This window comes from Triturus cristatus, chromosome 2_2 (genome assembly GCF_964204655.1).
Source record: "Triturus cristatus chromosome 2_2, aTriCri1.1, whole genome shotgun sequence".
Classification (NCBI taxonomy): Eukaryota; Metazoa; Chordata; class Amphibia; order Caudata; family Salamandridae; genus Triturus; species Triturus cristatus.
In genome coordinates, this window is record NC_140582.1 from 814,124,809 (window position 1) to 814,141,245 (window position 16,437).

Genomic DNA, 16,437 nt, shown 5'->3' on the forward strand with positions numbered 1-16,437 from the left:
ATAGCCTCGCTTAAAAATGATAATGTTTAAGTTTCAATTAAATCATTTTTTTGATGTAAACTTACAAATAAATACATTCTACATATTTATATGTTAATGCAAAACTTAGACTGTTTTATTTTTATGCTAATTCTAGATTTCACTCTGCAAAGCTTAGGGCCTGTCAAGGCCTTTATCTTACTAGTGCATCAAATTGCAGATTTCTTCTTTAATACATTTAATTTATGGCCATCAAATTGCAGATTTATTCTTTAATGCGGTGTGGTGTTACACTGGTATTCCATGAACAAATAACATAACATTGCTATTGTGAGTTTATTTATTAGACCAGTCATTCTTTCTACCATACTTAGAACCTATCAGGTAAGGAGTTTAACTCTTTGGCATATGAACAATTGTTTTTTTCTTTAAAAGACAGAAATCTTTTTCTTAAATTGCTAAACATTTAGAAGACTTGAGTGTTCAGCTAAGAGGAAAGAGCAATGACATGTTGTGGAGACTGTATAAATCAAAAAGAACTAGCTACAACTTAAGTGCTCCTAGTGTATGTTTGTTCATGGGGAAATACATTGTTTTTTTAAGAAGACCCTCACTCACCAACCCAGTTAGTGACATGCTTCATCATTGCCTGGATACAGCGGAACTGGTTTTGTGTAGTGAGTGTGCAGTGAAAGGTGAATGAGTATAAAAAACTATCCTAAGGGTGCCAAAGGAAGAAAATACTATTTTAATGTCGGGGCCATTGGCAGTGGTTAAAAACGAGAGGCGAATATCAGTGGAGGTCTTTAGTAACTCCGATATCCTTGTCGGTCAACATGTTTCAGCCATGCTCCCTTTATTAGGATAGCTTTCATCAGGACCTTAAGTGAAATGAGTGCTAATGTGGTCTAAAAGAATAGCGTGTTAAAGACCATCTATGTGGTAAGGTGCGTTATGTGTTAGAGGAGAGTTCCTCTATGGGCGCATTCCTGTATGGGAAAGAAATGGACAGACAAACATACACACAGAAAACATTTAGAAGAATGATTGTCTCATGACATATATAGTAGCTATGGAGTGTGCTGTCCGTGCTCTGTACGGGCAAAGACGTAGTGAGGACGCAGAGTGGCAATAGGTGAATTATACTACGCCTCATTTATATGCGGTATTGAGTGGTAATCAATGCATTTTCATCAAAGTTTGGGGGCCGGACCTATTGTCACACTCTGTGTGTCGCATAGAGTATTTATAACCCCGCTCGGCACCAGACATACATCACCGGAGTTCTGATGCGGCCGCAGTAGGTGCAGAGGCAGGTCTTTGACCTTAAAGAAGTAAGTTGGGTTACTTGTAAAATAACGGGGGAGGCCTTCTGAATCTCTGAGACACGCTGCGAGGTACACACACTGCAAGACGCGATTTGGTGGTTCTAAAAAGTGATCTCTATGTATTTCCTGTGGTTTTTTCCTGCAACACACAGTGTGTGACAATAGGTCGGGCCCCCACTCTGGAACTCATGGGGCATTTCCCAGAAATTTTCTGAGTAAGCAACCCCGCATTATAAGTTAATTCTTATTTCAACATGTGCACTTTGATGAATATGCATTGATTACCACTCGATACCGAGACTCGTACTCGGTACTCGGTTCCCCTGGCACAAAGTCAGCAGCTCTGTTTGTTAGGCCACATCCCTAACTTGTTTTTTAGACACCAGTGTCTAATAGGTGCTTGACCGTGACTCCAGTCCAACTATTTCATAGGGTAGATTTGCAACCAATCACAAGCTGTCCTGTAAGCTTAAACCTGCTGTAGAACGCACAACCATCCAATTGCATCGGTCGGTGCTTTAGGGATTAGCCATGAACTTGTCATCTCCTGCGAACTCTAATCCCTCTTTATACTGTCACATTTTCAACCAGGGAAACAATAGCAAACGATGAGTTGAAAAAACCCTTTTTTCTATAATAGTAAAAACGTTACCCCTGATATTCAAAAACACTCTTGGATTTAGTTTTAGTAAGTGTCCATGTGCGGTAACGGATCTGACGTCAACAATGATGTGGTCTGTTATATAAAACCTCAAATATGAATTTAAAAATTTTGCGATCAAAACACGAAGTAGACTTCATCAAAGAAATGGAAATTCTAGATTCCTTGTTGTCGGTGATCGGTGGTCAGGAGCGGGTAAGGAGCAATTCTTTCATTTCATTTTTAGGTCTCGCCTGAGACAGCGCTTTAGCGTTGCTCTGGCGAGACTTATAGTAAGCGAGTTTTGGAAGTGCAAACAGTGGCTTTTCAGGCCTCCAAATACAGTGCATGTGCGCCGTCCGGGCGCGCTTCATTTGGAGGTCTGAAAGCACTCGTTTGCTTTCACTTTCGCGGCCCCTTTGATGTCCTCAGTGAGCCGCACGGCCACTGAGGACATCAAAGTGCACACCATTTGCCACCCCCTTCCTGCTTGTTATTGTTTCCTTTGATCCCTATCTTTCCCTTTCTCAATCTCACCCTCTCCCTGCCTTTTACAACTGCGGCCGCACCACTGTGCCCGCCCCCACTCCCCCCCTCCCACTCCCTCCTCGTCAACTTCAGTGCGCGCTTGTCTTCCATACCTGCCCTTCCATTCTCCACTTCCTATTTTCGGTTTTCTCCTCTCCCTCCCCATTGGCCTCGCAAGCTCACCTTTACTTCCAAACCTATTATTTGGCTAATTCTGTAAGTACCACGTGATGTGTTTACAAGCTACAGAGAAAGGCAACATTTAAAGTGAGCGTTGAGTGCCGCATGATGGCGCATAAATGTACAGATGTGCACATTCTCATTTTCCTGCACATACTTGTCACGTGGCTGCTCGGCGGGTACATGTGGCCGGTGCTTTACTCAGCATTGTGATGTACGTTTTCACCTGCCTTTTTTACTCAGGACGGTTTGCGTACTTTGCACAGGTTGTAGGTGGGTTTATCGCTCACTTTACCCAATGCAGCACGAGTGCTCACTCTATGCACGTGATCAGTGCTGGAAATGTAAATACAGAAGCATCGTTATCCCAAAGTACCAAGAAATGCTGGTACTTTCCCAAAGAATCGAACCCTTGCTGAGAAGTGGCGGCACGCCACTTTAAATGCCAAAAGTGGGAGTACTTAGTGTTTTTTTCCATTTAAAGCGCTGCATGTGCTCGCCCAGTTACCTTTGGCGAATGCGCGTACCACTATCGTTTACTCAGCAGAAGCCCACGTGGAACATTAGCCACACACTTATGATTGCAAGTGCAATGCGCTGTATTAAAATTAAATGCCGTGCATTAGATGTCGGTTGTAGTGTATTTGTGTAGCGCTTACCCACCCATGAACACTCAAAGCGCTTGCAATACTCGATTTTCTAGCACAGTGTTTTCGTGTCTATTAGGTGCACCCGCAACACACAAAGAACAGCACCCCTTGCCTCGGTTACTGCTTCCTATAAAACACTTGGGGTGCTTTTAGTTAACCCGCTTCGTCAAAGCATTAACCGAAAATAAGCAAGAAAGTGAAGGATCTGTGCAACTCCTATGACTGGCTGTTTTCGCGAGACGCCTCTTTATTCCGGCTCAATGCATGAAGTATCAGACTGCTACTTTCACGTGTAATCTGAGCAACAGTTTGCAGGCACAGGGGAGAGAGCTCTGAGCCCTGGATTGGTTTCCCGGGCAACCAGTGGCGTGGGCGGGGTTTGGATGCTGTCCAGTCAGGCTCTGAGCAGGCACTACAGATGTGCACATTCTCATTTTCCTGCACATACTTGTCACGTGGTTGCTCGGCGGGGTACATGTGGCCGGTGCTGTGCTTTACTCAGCATTGTGATGCACGTTTTCACCTGCGTTTTTTACTCAGGACGGTTTGCGTACTTTGCACAGGTGGTAGGTGGGTTTATCGCTCACTTTACCCAATGCAGCACGAGTGCTCACTCTATGCACGTGATCAGTGCTGGAAATGTAAATACAGAAGCATCGTTATCCCAAAGTACCAAGAAATGCTGGTACTTTCCCAAAGGATCGAACCCTTGCTGAGAAGTGGCGGTACGCCACTTTAAATGCCAAAAGTGGGAGTACTTAGTGTTTTTTTCCATTTAAAGCGCTGCATGTGCTCGCCCAGTTACCTTTGGCGAATGCGCGTACCACTATCGTTTACTCAGCAGAAGCCCAAGTGGAACATTAGCCACACACTTATGATTGCAAGTGCAATGCGCTGTATTAAATGCCGTGCATTAGATGTCGGTTGTAGTGTATTTGTGTAGCGCTTACCCACCCATGAACACTCAAAGCGCTTGCAATACTCGATTTTCTAGCACAGTGTTTTCGTGTCTATTAGGTGCACCCGCAACACACAAAGAACAGCACCCCTTGCCTCGGTTACTGCTTCCTATAAAACACTTGGGGTGCTTTTAGTTAACCCGCTTCGTCAAAGCATTAACCGAAAATAAGCAAGAAAGTGAAGGATCTGTGCAACTCCTATGACTGGCTGTTTTCGCGAGACGAAAATTTTCACGTCCACCCATTGCCCTCACTCTTGCTCTCCGGTGCTGAAGTGCATGGGACCGTACTCTGACTCCTTCTCCTTAGTGCCAATGTTTTTTAAGCAAATCACCGTCAGCTGAGATGTCTGCCTAAAGAGACCACCATATACAGGCACTAATTTAAAACTGTTGCTGCAGGAATAAGACAGCACAGCAGAAAACCATAGATTGCGTGGTAAATATGCCTAACAGTTTACAACACTAATAATGTGTTTATTAATTGTACTTTATACTGCAATAATACAATTTCTAGGCGCTTTAAAATTAGTTGTTCCTATTGCACAGTTTAAGGACAACAGAAAAATGGAAGGTTCAATTGACCCTGCTGGAAATCGACCGTGTGAACCCATATCTCAGCGGATGTTAATGGCAAGCTTTAAGCTCAATGAGCCACCCTGCTGGCAAGTACAATACGTTGCACAATTCCACTTCAGCAATTCTTACTAGCCTCTCTTGGCTAAAAGCGAACGCAGAGTGGCATTCGTTATCTAAAAAATGAACGTATCATAGGAATGGACTGCGTCGTGTGTAAATATTCATAATTATCAATGGTTCATCCTCAGGAGTGACTATATAGATGTATAAAATACTACATTCTGAACGTGTTTAATAGGATTTTCTACATTCTGTGGCAAACGTGCAAATGTTACATCTTCATTTAGTCCCGCGAGTGCAGGTTCACTAGAAGTTGCAAAATCCATCTAGTGCCGAGCTACTAGTCTGAATTGTAAACAGAACAAGGTTTGTGCAAAGCCTCAAGCTCTTACTGCAAAATTTCAGAATACAATTTTAAAGAAAGGACTAGGGATATATGTGGTATGGAAACACATTTTTAGGGCTTACATTTGCAGCAGTTGTGTCAATCTGTACACTGCTGAGAAGAGCTTGTGTGTTCTGGGCATTCACTTGAACCCACGTGTTACTGCATTTAAGATAAAGCACATAGCCCAAAGTTAGTCGTAAGATAAACGACTGCAGCACTGGTTCCCAGTATGCGCAAATCTGCTGAACCATAGAGCGGGAACGGAAAGGGAACTCTAAAACAACATTCTGGTCTCAGTTGGAAACTTCCCACCTTGTTGTTTCCATCAATATGTACAAGTTGATGAAAGCCGCATATACAGCTCCTACCAGTGATAACGATCTTAACCAGGAGGCGGCGTTTCTCTTTATTGTACCACTGCAGACTACACATCAAACACATCTACAAACTATTCAAACGTTTCACACCACTCCAGACTTCTTGGCGCATCATTCGGTCTTCTTCCGATACCAAGGTGTGAACGCTTTTCAAACACATCCAGCTAAAAGGCTGCCACAGCAACACTGATAACTATCTTAATTAGGAGGCTAACTTTCAGTTTATTGTAGGATTGCTGTTTCCTTTCACAGCAGATTCCTAAACAATTTAAAGCTGTTAGGCCACTCCAGACTTAGTGACACACTGTTTTTTTTATCCTTTATTTTTTATAAAACAAAGTCCAAAGTTAATTCAATGCCTTTGCTAGCTTTCTTTTTACATTTTGCTTACACAAACATTTACATGTAAAAATGCAAGTGCAGAATGCTTTACTCACTATTTTGCTCGCATAGTAAACATGAACTCACCATAAAAAGCAGGAACGGAACTGTCTGTTATATTTATTTAAAGTGCATGGGAGTTAGCCTTAATCACTCAAAATGTTATTACTTATTTTGGGAGGTTGCTGTATTGCACCATTAATAACATGCTGAGGTTGTGACATGCTCTGATATAGGTACAAATTTAGGATGCTGCTGTATTTTACTATTAGCAATAGGTAGGGCCGGCTTTAGCACTGGTGGTGCCCGGTGCGACAATTATTTTTGGTGCCCCCACCAAACTCCTTCTCGGATTTACTCATTGACACCCGGCAAAAGTACCCCTCATCGCTTCAATCAGAAGTTATTGCTAAACACAGCACACACCCTCCACATGTCAGCGCCCAGTGCAGCAGCACCAGTCGCACTGCCCTAAAGCCGGCCCTGGCAATAGGCAGTGAAAATGTAGCTTAAGGGAAACATCTGCAGACTTTGTCCCTGGGAGCAAAGTTCGAGTCTTGGCTCGAAAATACTTCTTGTGGGTATAAGCACATTACTTAATCACTATCTGCCTAATAACAAAATATTTCTTTTATCCCTCTGTAACGTAACTCGTGCTCATATAAACAGCTGCATTGCGTTTGGGCCCAATCTTGCGCTTTAAAACACCAAAAATCGTTAGCTTAAATTCACAATGGAATTTTTTTAAATTACATTAATGCATATATAGGGAAATCACAAGCAAAACAGCACTATCCATATAACAAATTGACTTTTTGCTACTTGCACACACAGCATTCTAGTGAAACATGTACTAATGAGTGCAAGGAGCCCCTTAAGCATATCCTCCACGGGGCCCCCTCACGTTTTCTGATGCTCCCTACTGTTGTCACATTAGCAGCACCTGTCCTACAGTAATACACATGCTAGTCCCCGACGCTACCCTGCTAGGTCATTCAAGAGCATCAGACCACTGAAAGCTGTACTGTACTTCCTGGAATACATCATATGCTAGGGTTGTAGGCAAACTTCCCATTTATTGAGGTGGAGTTAGCTGGCATTAATATTAGGCATGCTACAGTAACCACATAATATTTCTTTTATCCCTCTGTAACGTAACTCGTGCTCATATAAACATCTGTATTGCGTTTGGCCCAAATATTGCGCTTTAAAAAACCAAAAATCATTAGCTTAAATTCACACTTAAATTAAACGCACACTGCTGCACGCCGCACACTGCTGCACGCCGCACAATGCTGCACGCCACACACTGCTGCACGCCACACACTGCTGCATTACTCACTGCTGCATGCTGCACGACACTGCTGCACGCCGCACACTGCTGCACACTGCTGCACGCCACACACTGCTGCACGCCACACACTGCTGCACGCCACACACTGCTGCATGCCACACACTGCTACACGAAACACAGCTGCACGCCGCACACTGCTGCACGCCGCACACTGCTGCATGCCGCTGCACGCCACACACTGCTGCAAGCCACACACTGCTGCAAGCCGCACACTGCTGCAAGCCGCACACTGCTGCACGACGCACACTGCTGCACACTGCACACTGCTGCACGCCGCACACTGCTACACGAAACACTGCTGCACGCCACACACTGGTGCACGCCACACACTGGTGCACGCTGCACAATGCTACACGAAACACTGCTGCACGCCACACACTGCTGCACGCCACACACTGCTGCACGCCACACACTGCTGCACGCCACACACTGCTACACGAAACACTGCTGCACGCCACACACTGCTGCACGCCACACACTGCTGCATGCCGCACACTGCTGCATGCCGCACACTGCTGCATGCCGCACACTGCTGCATGCCACACACTGCTGCATTACTCACTGGTGCATGCTGCACGACACTACTGCACGCAGCACACTGCTGCACGCTGCACACTGCTGCACGCCGCACACTGCTGCACGCCGCTGCACGCCACACAGTGCTGCATGCCTCACACTGCTACACGAAACACTGCTGCACGCCACACACTGCTGCACGCCACACACTGCTGCACGCCTCACACTGCTGCACTCCACACACTGCTTTTATGCAAGTTTATGCTACTGACATTGTAAATGACAATGCCTTTTATTTGTTTTAAAACAAAACCATAAATAAAAGGCATTGTAATTTTACAATGCCAATAGCTAAAACTCTTATAAATGCGAGACCTATTGCATTGCAAATGCTTGTTCCTGAATGGCCCTTTAAGATGGGGATCCATTTCTGACATAGATGACTGAATCCTGCCATCTAGTGGCCAAGAGGCATATGAATAGTTGTGCTGTAACGCCTGGAACATATAGTGCATTTGGCAGTTATTTTATTGCTATCACTTAAGGTGTTTTACTGATTTGTTTGGCTCTAAACTTAATAATATTAAACTTTTATTGAGTAGTTATTAAAACCTTTACAATATATCAAGCTACTCCAGTCGTAAGCAGTATAAGCAATACCCAAAATCTAAATGTGAATAAAAGGCCTATGAAGCATTATTTTAGGTTTCTTGTTTTACTAGATATGTTTTCATAATAAAAACTAGTGTTTGCTCCGTTGCCCTGTAGATAGTTTAGGTAACAACAACAATGTTAACCACGGCTCGGTAGGTATCCAGCTTCACGACTTGTATATTAACATGTCAAAGTTTAATAAAAGAGAGTAACAAAACCGATATTAATTTGAAGTCACAAAAAATTATAAATCGGACTTAATGGCACTAATATACTGTTTTGTGCACCTACAAAATACACAATTCCTTTGCCAATTATACTATCCCAAGTTAAAACCAATCATATGTTATTAACCCTGTCGCATAAGTTATCCATGCCAAATTTGCGTCCTTTTCTTCCAACAGTATGGGGATTTTAAAGGTACCCAGGGTTTAAACACAGCATTCCCCCAAGTCTCCCGAGTAAAATGATACCTCAATTGTGTGGGTGAAGAAAGGGCCTGTGACTACGAAGGGACAAAAACATAGGCATTAAGGGAATAGCACAGCGAATTCTAAACGCTACATTTTTTTTAAGAAATACATTTTTAGCCTATTCTACATTGGACAGTCACACAAGTGAGGTATCATTTTACTTAGGTGACCAAGGGGAACGCTGGGTGGTAGGACATTTGTGCCGGCACGGTGATAGCACACAATAATGTGTGGAAAAAGTGATTTTTTCAGCTAAATTTGAGTTGTGCAGGGAATCTGGGCAGGGAAACATTGGGAGATCCATGAAAGCTATACCTCCCTGGACTCCCCCGAGTCTCTAGGTTTCAGAAATGTGTGGGTTTGGTAGGTTTCCCTAGATGGCCGCCGATCCCGGCGCTAAAAACCCAGGTGACCCCTATTGCAAAACCAGGTTGTTTTGTAAGTGGTAATTTTGATGTCTCCACAATACGTTTTAGGCCCTTGCCTGTCGCGGGTACATGGCCCACCCACAAGAGTGAGGTACCATTTTTATCGGGAGACTTTGGAGAATGCGGGGTAGGTGGAATTTAGTGGATCTACGCAGATTGCAGAATTTTCCATCACAGACATGTGAGGAAACTGTGTTTTTTTTTTACAAAGTTTGTGGTTTGCAAAGGATTCTGGGTAAGAGAACCTGGTGAGAGCCACATAAGTCACCCCATACTGGATTCCCCAGGGTGTCTAGTTTTCAGTAATGTATATCTTTGCTAGGTTTCTCTAGGTGCCAGCAGAGCTAACGTTCAAAATCTATAGCTAGGCACTTTGAAAAAAAAAAAAGGGTCAGTTTTCACAGTAAAAATGTGGTGTGTCCACGTTGCGTCTTGCCCGTTTTCTCTTGCGGGCACTAGGCCTACCCACACAAGTGAGGTACCATTTTTATTGGCCGACTTTGGGGAATGCAGGGTGGGTGGAATTTTGTGGATCCACACAGATTCCAGAACTTTCCATCACAGAAAAGTGAGGAAAATGTGTGTTTTTCTTTTTCTTCAAAAGTTTGAGGTTTGCAAGGGATTCTGGGTAACAGAACCTGTTGAAAGCCATTCAAGTCACCCTGTCCTGGATTCTTTTCAGGGGAGGGGGCAGGTAAGGGGCTACTGCCCCCATCTGCCTCCCGGGGGGAAGGAGGGGGGGGGGAAGGCTGTGGCAATTTTTTGGGGTGGGTGGGGACCATGTGAGAACAACCTTTCTCATATTTACCAGGCATTGACATTTCTTTGAAATCGAGTTCCAAAACCACAAGGCAAGTCTCAAGCAGTATCGTACTATTCTGAAAGTGGGAACTGGGGCGCATGAGGGGCAGTTAGGGATTGATGTAGATGTGACTACCAACAGATAGACTCCCCTTCCTAAAAACCAGAAGTTGCCAGTTCATGCTTGAAAAAAGGAGGAAGATTTCCTGCTGCATCTACTGAAGAAAATATCAGGAGTGGTGTCCTAATGTTTACCTAAACACCTCCCTAAAAACACCTGTCCATAGACTTCTGAGTGGGCTCACAAGATTATAAGAGTGTTTCTTAGTCTATTGTGTGAGCTGCAACCTTTTAAGCCTAAAAGGGTCAGTAGTTGAAACATCCTATATGTTGTAACTTCTAGTCCTGAACAAAAATCACCTTAGCAAAGCTACCTTTGTCTATCTTTCACCCTTGATGAAAAGCTTCCAGATTTGTGAACATCTGTCAACCTTGATGACCCTTAGGAACTTACATGAAAAATATAACCACTTTGAAAAAGGGACATGCACATCCAGCTTATCATTTCCATCTCCTTAAAGGCTGTTCACTGAGACTTTAAACCAGGGCGATTCCTCATCAACACAACTTCGCCGGACACAGGCTTTATGCTGGACCCGGTGTGCTGAGTTTTCCTTTGAAAAGGTTTCCAAGCCTGAAAATATAATTCCTGACTGGCCTAGCATTTATTTGAGTACTCACTCACAACACTTACTTGGCCTTTAGGTTCTGCTGAAGTTAACCAAGGGGACAAGCACTGTGCCATTTTTGCTCAATTTTAAAAACTCTGATTTATATTACGGTGACTTTACTCATTATTCCTTTTGGATTGGTTAGCTTTTCTTCAATTACTTTTATTATAGCTTTTCAAGGAAAATAAACTTTCTGTTGCTGGAGCAAGGCAAACTGTACCATCACCATTTTATTACTCTAAATGTGACTTTAATATCAGGTGGAGCTTGGACAGGAACAGACGACAGGCCAACACTTGAAGCAACAGATTTTATTCCATGGGTGGTCCTCAGCATATTGTGTTGAACTAGGAGTGTCGTCAAAAAGAGGATGTGAAAAAGCACTTCTACTTCTCTTCATTGCCTTGTTGACACTGTCTTCATATTACCTGGACTCTTCGTTCGACTACTGAACACCAGATGAAGGGTCACCCAAGCTCTTATCACAAGTAAACTTGATCACGGAATCGCCCTCTACATTGGAATCCCAGCCCATATCCTATGCGGACACCAAGCCACAGAGAATACTGCTGCCAGACTCATCCTGAACACCCCGTGAAATAACTACATCTATCCACACCTCAACAGTCTCCACTGGCTTCCAGCCCAGGAAAGATGTAAGTTCAAGTTTCTCACCCATGCCTAGAAAGGTCTCCACAACACCGGTCCAGCTTGCCTCAACTTCTACCAACCCAACAGACACCTTCAATCTGTTCCAGGCAAGAGCACACATTCCTCGTATCAAGAAGACCAGAAGCAGAGGCCGCTCCATCTCATACCTCGCATCCAAGACCTGGAACCACCTCCCGAAACAACTCACCAATTAGAAATCATTGCTGCCCATGAGTAACAGGGTGGCTAGTGTTTCCTTGTTATAGACAACTATTATTTGGCTTTGGACATTTGAAACATAATGCCCTTATTTGACAATCAGACTTTGCTGTTGATCATGAGAAATAAGTTGTTGATGGAGGCAAGACTGCTCTTTGTCAAAGCAGCAGGAATTGTCCTTGATTAGAGCTTTGACGGAAGATGAAGGAAGTGGTCTCACTTAGAGAACGTAAACCGTTACATCCCTAGAAAAACAAGCATGTGCAATGCATTAGGTCACACATTTTTTTTTAGAGTTAGAGCTATTGGCCTTGTAATGGAAATGTATTTTTACTTATATGTGCGCCAGTGCCGTTATCAGATGTTCAATACTGCGATTGATAAATGAGTTATATAATTGGTTGGGAATAGTGCAATGTGTTAATCAGAAAGAGGCCAATAAACGTGCCAATCTTCAACTGAACTGTAATTTATACAAATGGAGTAATGTAGAAAAACATGACCACAAGAATGCAGCTTGAAAACACGGTTGGCTTTCAAGGGTCCCAGAAGAGGAGGAAGCAAATGGTAGTGGATTTGAGGCGAGGGTAAACAGAGAAGGTGTTTAAGATGCTGCAACAACGGCATTAGATAAAAGTTTGGTGTGACACCCGAGAGCGCCAGGGTTTAATTACTGCCTAAAATGGGTGCAAATGAGATTCCGCCAATGAACAAAAAAACAGGGAGGTATAGATTTGTGTTCATTGAAGAGGCAGCGGTGCATCTAGTGGTAAACTGCGGCATATACAAAGGGACAGGAGGGTGCATGCAGATAAATTGGTGGTACGGTATTGGAGTGGAAAAGGCGAGGGAAAAAGGAGGGTGGCGTAGCAGGAGATCAGTGGAAGAGAGGCCGAGCGCAGCTTGGACAGAGGGAGTTACATGAAATATTAGTACATCCAGGGCCCTGGTGTGTCTCCTTGTATTTAAAACCACGCACAGATTCTTCAAGCAAATGTAAGGACGAGTCTTTGCAAAGAAATGCAGTTGGATTCGGAAATAAACATACCAAAAAATGCCAGGCATTTCCGAGTCCCACCTGGTATTCTTCATCACCGTCATAACTCAGAATTGAACGGTATGGGGGTGGAAATACAGGTCAGAAATGTTAATTCCTGCACAAGGCCCTTTGCTCCCCCAATTTGTTTTCAGGCAATACAGTCTTTCTGCCCCCCTTGGGGGGCAGTAGAATCTTTTGAGCAACGAATCCCATTCCCTTTGTCTACTATGGAGTTAAACCCGCCCATGCTGAACAACAGACAAGAAGCATGGAGTAGCACACAGAGCTTAGGGCCTGATTGCAATTCTTGGTGGTAAGGGTACTCCGTCGCATCCTTACCACCAAGATGATGGTCCGCCCACCGAATTTAGATGTGGTTACACCCTTCCCAAGAAGAAAGAGCCGTCGGAGATGACCACTATGTCCTCCCACCTAATTTAGATGGGTGAATATACAGGTTAATTTTCAATACCCGTCATCGTCAGGAAAATACTGGCGGTAAGAAGCTGTGATAACTGTCTAATACAGCCTTCCCCATGGGAGGTAACGCTTGTGGTGAGGCGTACATTTTCTTTTTGAAAATTAAAAACATTAAGTCTAACGGATGGCTCCATCATGTTGACAGAGCTGTGGGGGAAACTTTAAAAAGCATTAACAGAAACCACTGTGAAGGCGGTTCCTGCCAATGCTTTAGAAATGACCGTCGGCTTGGCGGTCATTTCTAAATTCAGTGGGCGGAGTATTCTCGGCCTGGCAGACATTAATTCCTCTGCCAGGTCAACAGAGATTACTCCTTCCACCAAATAATAAATGGGCCCTCAGTCCTTTCAAGGAGTAGTTGTCAAAAAGCTGGTGTTAATTCAGCTCCTAAAATGATTTAATGTTTCCAGGCAAGACCCACAACATCTCCTTACACTTAATCACTCTATTATGCAAGGATGATTTGAGGCTGAGCTGGGAATTGGACATTGATATGCCCATCTGCATATCTTAATTTGATTCCATCCATAGTTCAAAGGTTTGATTAAGGCTGTAATTACCCATGGCAGGACAGTGGAAAATCTTAAATAGCTAACCCAATTTAAAAAAAGAGGGGTGTGAACCAAAACACATGCAGTTAGTAAGTATTATGTTAGTAGCTGCAACTATTCCATAAATACTTTAAGGGCAAATGCAGTTTAGTAGAAGGGGCTGCTGCAGGCAGAGCCACTCTGCTGCCTTTGTGGGATTCAAAGACAGCAAGACACATTGTGCTATGGGGAAATAAGTAAAGTTCATCAGCCACATAATACAAGTATACATGTTACAAAACAGAGATGGCCTTTGCTGCTACAGCCAGTTTAGAGTGTACTGAACTGCTTGCTACTGTAGGATGCCTCCCATTCTCATCCTTACCACCTGCCACAATGTCAGGTCAATCTCATGTTAAATAGGACTACTGTACCAATGAAGGGAACACAAGTTTATGCAGGCATGCAGCAGTGGAGGCCTAGTCAACGGACTTCAGGCACAGCAGGAGTCAAAATCATGAATTTCTTAAAGGACAAAAATATTTGGTAACACCTTGAACATATGTTCTTTGTATGAAAATAATTTCTGAAAGATGCCACAGTTGGAGGTAAGTAACTTATTTTCTAAGGATGACAAGAATATTACTTCTAATACTGAATATATTATTTTGTGAATTCATTGCAGTTCAAAACATTTGATTTATTCTGTCTCTCTGATAGAAGATTTTATATACCTGTGTAAAGATAGCTTTACAGATGCTATTCAATATTATTTTTTGCAGGCGCCTTACACATCCTAAACTAGTTCAGCTTTATGGAGTATGTACCATATCAAGACCTCTGTACATAGTTACTGAGTTTATGGATCATGGCTGCCTCTTGAACTATCTTCGACAAAGACATGGCCAATTCCATAAGGACATTTTGCTTAATATGTGCCTTGATGTTTGCGACGGGATGCGTTACCTGGAGGAAAATAGCTTCATCCACAGAGACCTGGTAAGAGAAGTTGTGCCCAAACCTTTTTGTGGCATTCAGTTTTAGTTGAATTATGTTTATTATCAAAAATTCACACAAACTAGGTAATACAAAATATCCCTTTTTAGGTTTTGCCTGTGAAATCTTTTGTAAAGAAAAAACAAATCTTAAAGGGCCTTGGAGCCCACCCATTATGGTTCGCACCCATGTCACTCTTGTTTGCTTGCTTTCTATTGCCTCCTCCTCGCCTCCAGCTGTATCCTAGGCTTCCACTCATCCTGCTGCTGTGGATCATGGACGAAGTACAACTTCCTGTGGCCAGTGTCCTTCCACTGGCCACATGCACTCCTTTTTGTTAACGTTTTGGCATGCATGCATCTGCAGTCCCTTTCTTTCACCTCTGCTTGTTGTCGCTTCTCCCTCACCCACCCACCCTTCTACCCCTATTGCTGTTAAAGGTGGTGCAAGTGAGGGGATAAAAAGGCTGAGCTGCTTGCTTGCTTTGATGTGTTTAAAGCCCTCGTGTTGCTTGACCAACCCTGCGCTATTTTTATTTTTTTACAGGTTGCAGAGCAGTGCTGGCTGCTGTGCAGCATGGCTTAAAGAGAAAACAAAATTGCTGTGATGCAGTCAATGCTGGCAGCCTCATAGTGCTTTTTTTTTTTTTTTTTTACTTCAAGCCATGCTGCATTTTAGCTCATACTTCTGTGCAGCATGTAAAAGAAAGATTGAGAAAGCCAATAGATTTTGCATAGGCAAGACCTAGTGGCTTTGCCAATGCTTGTTTTAATATATTAATTGGATTTTTAGCAGGATTTATTTAATTCCATACAATTTATCGTCTTCTGTTTCTCTCTCCTACTGTAATCTCTCTTTTCCATACTGACTCCTTATCTCAGCATGTTATAATTAAACCTAGTCAACAAGATCCAAACAAAGCTGAAGACATATCATCTCAGAAAATAAAAGTTCCACTCCGCAGTGTAGCACCACATTTTAAATTAATTCATCAATAATGCATTGGAGGCTGCATTCAAACAATATCAAAAATACATTTGTTACTTTAATAAGTCTCATTAGAAAGCAGTCAAGCATATCCGCATATTACCTGCCTGCTGCTGTGCTTGACTGCTTTTTAATGAGACTTGATATAGAAACACATATGTTCGAGGCATATGAGCTGCAGATTGTACACTTTGCATAGATCGCCATCTGGTGTTGGGCCCGGATGTTTGCAGTTTGTTTTTGTTCTTTGGACAGTCTTTGGAAGTCACAAGTTCGGTGACTCCTCCTTCGGTCCGTACTGCGCATGGGCTTCGGCTCCATCCTCAGATTGTTTTTTTCCGCCATCGGGCTCGGATGTGATACTTCGTGCTCCGGCTTCGAACTTTTACGGTTCCAGCCTCGACGTAAAATCCTCGTTCATCGAGTTTCTTCATCTTCTTCATCTCTCGTAGAGGCACTTTTCTCGATTCCACACATCGGCACCGGCCTTCGGGCCCTCCTCGACTCCGGTCCCGGCCGATGGAAAGGAC

At 43.4% G+C, this 16,437-nt stretch overlaps 1 protein-coding gene across 3 annotated transcripts in view; it reads left to right on the top strand.

Moving 5' to 3' along the window:
- Window positions 1-16,437, top strand: part of TEC (tec protein tyrosine kinase) — a 550,450-nt gene that overhangs the window by 488,416 nt on the left and 45,597 nt on the right. For all 3 annotated transcript variants that reach the window (XM_085642140.1, XM_085642143.1, XM_085642141.1), the window contains one exon: window positions 14,707-14,923. In XM_085642140.1, coding sequence (XP_085498266.1) covers window positions 14,707-14,923 — 217 coding nt within the window. The remainder of the gene's footprint in view (window positions 1-14,706; window positions 14,924-16,437) is intronic.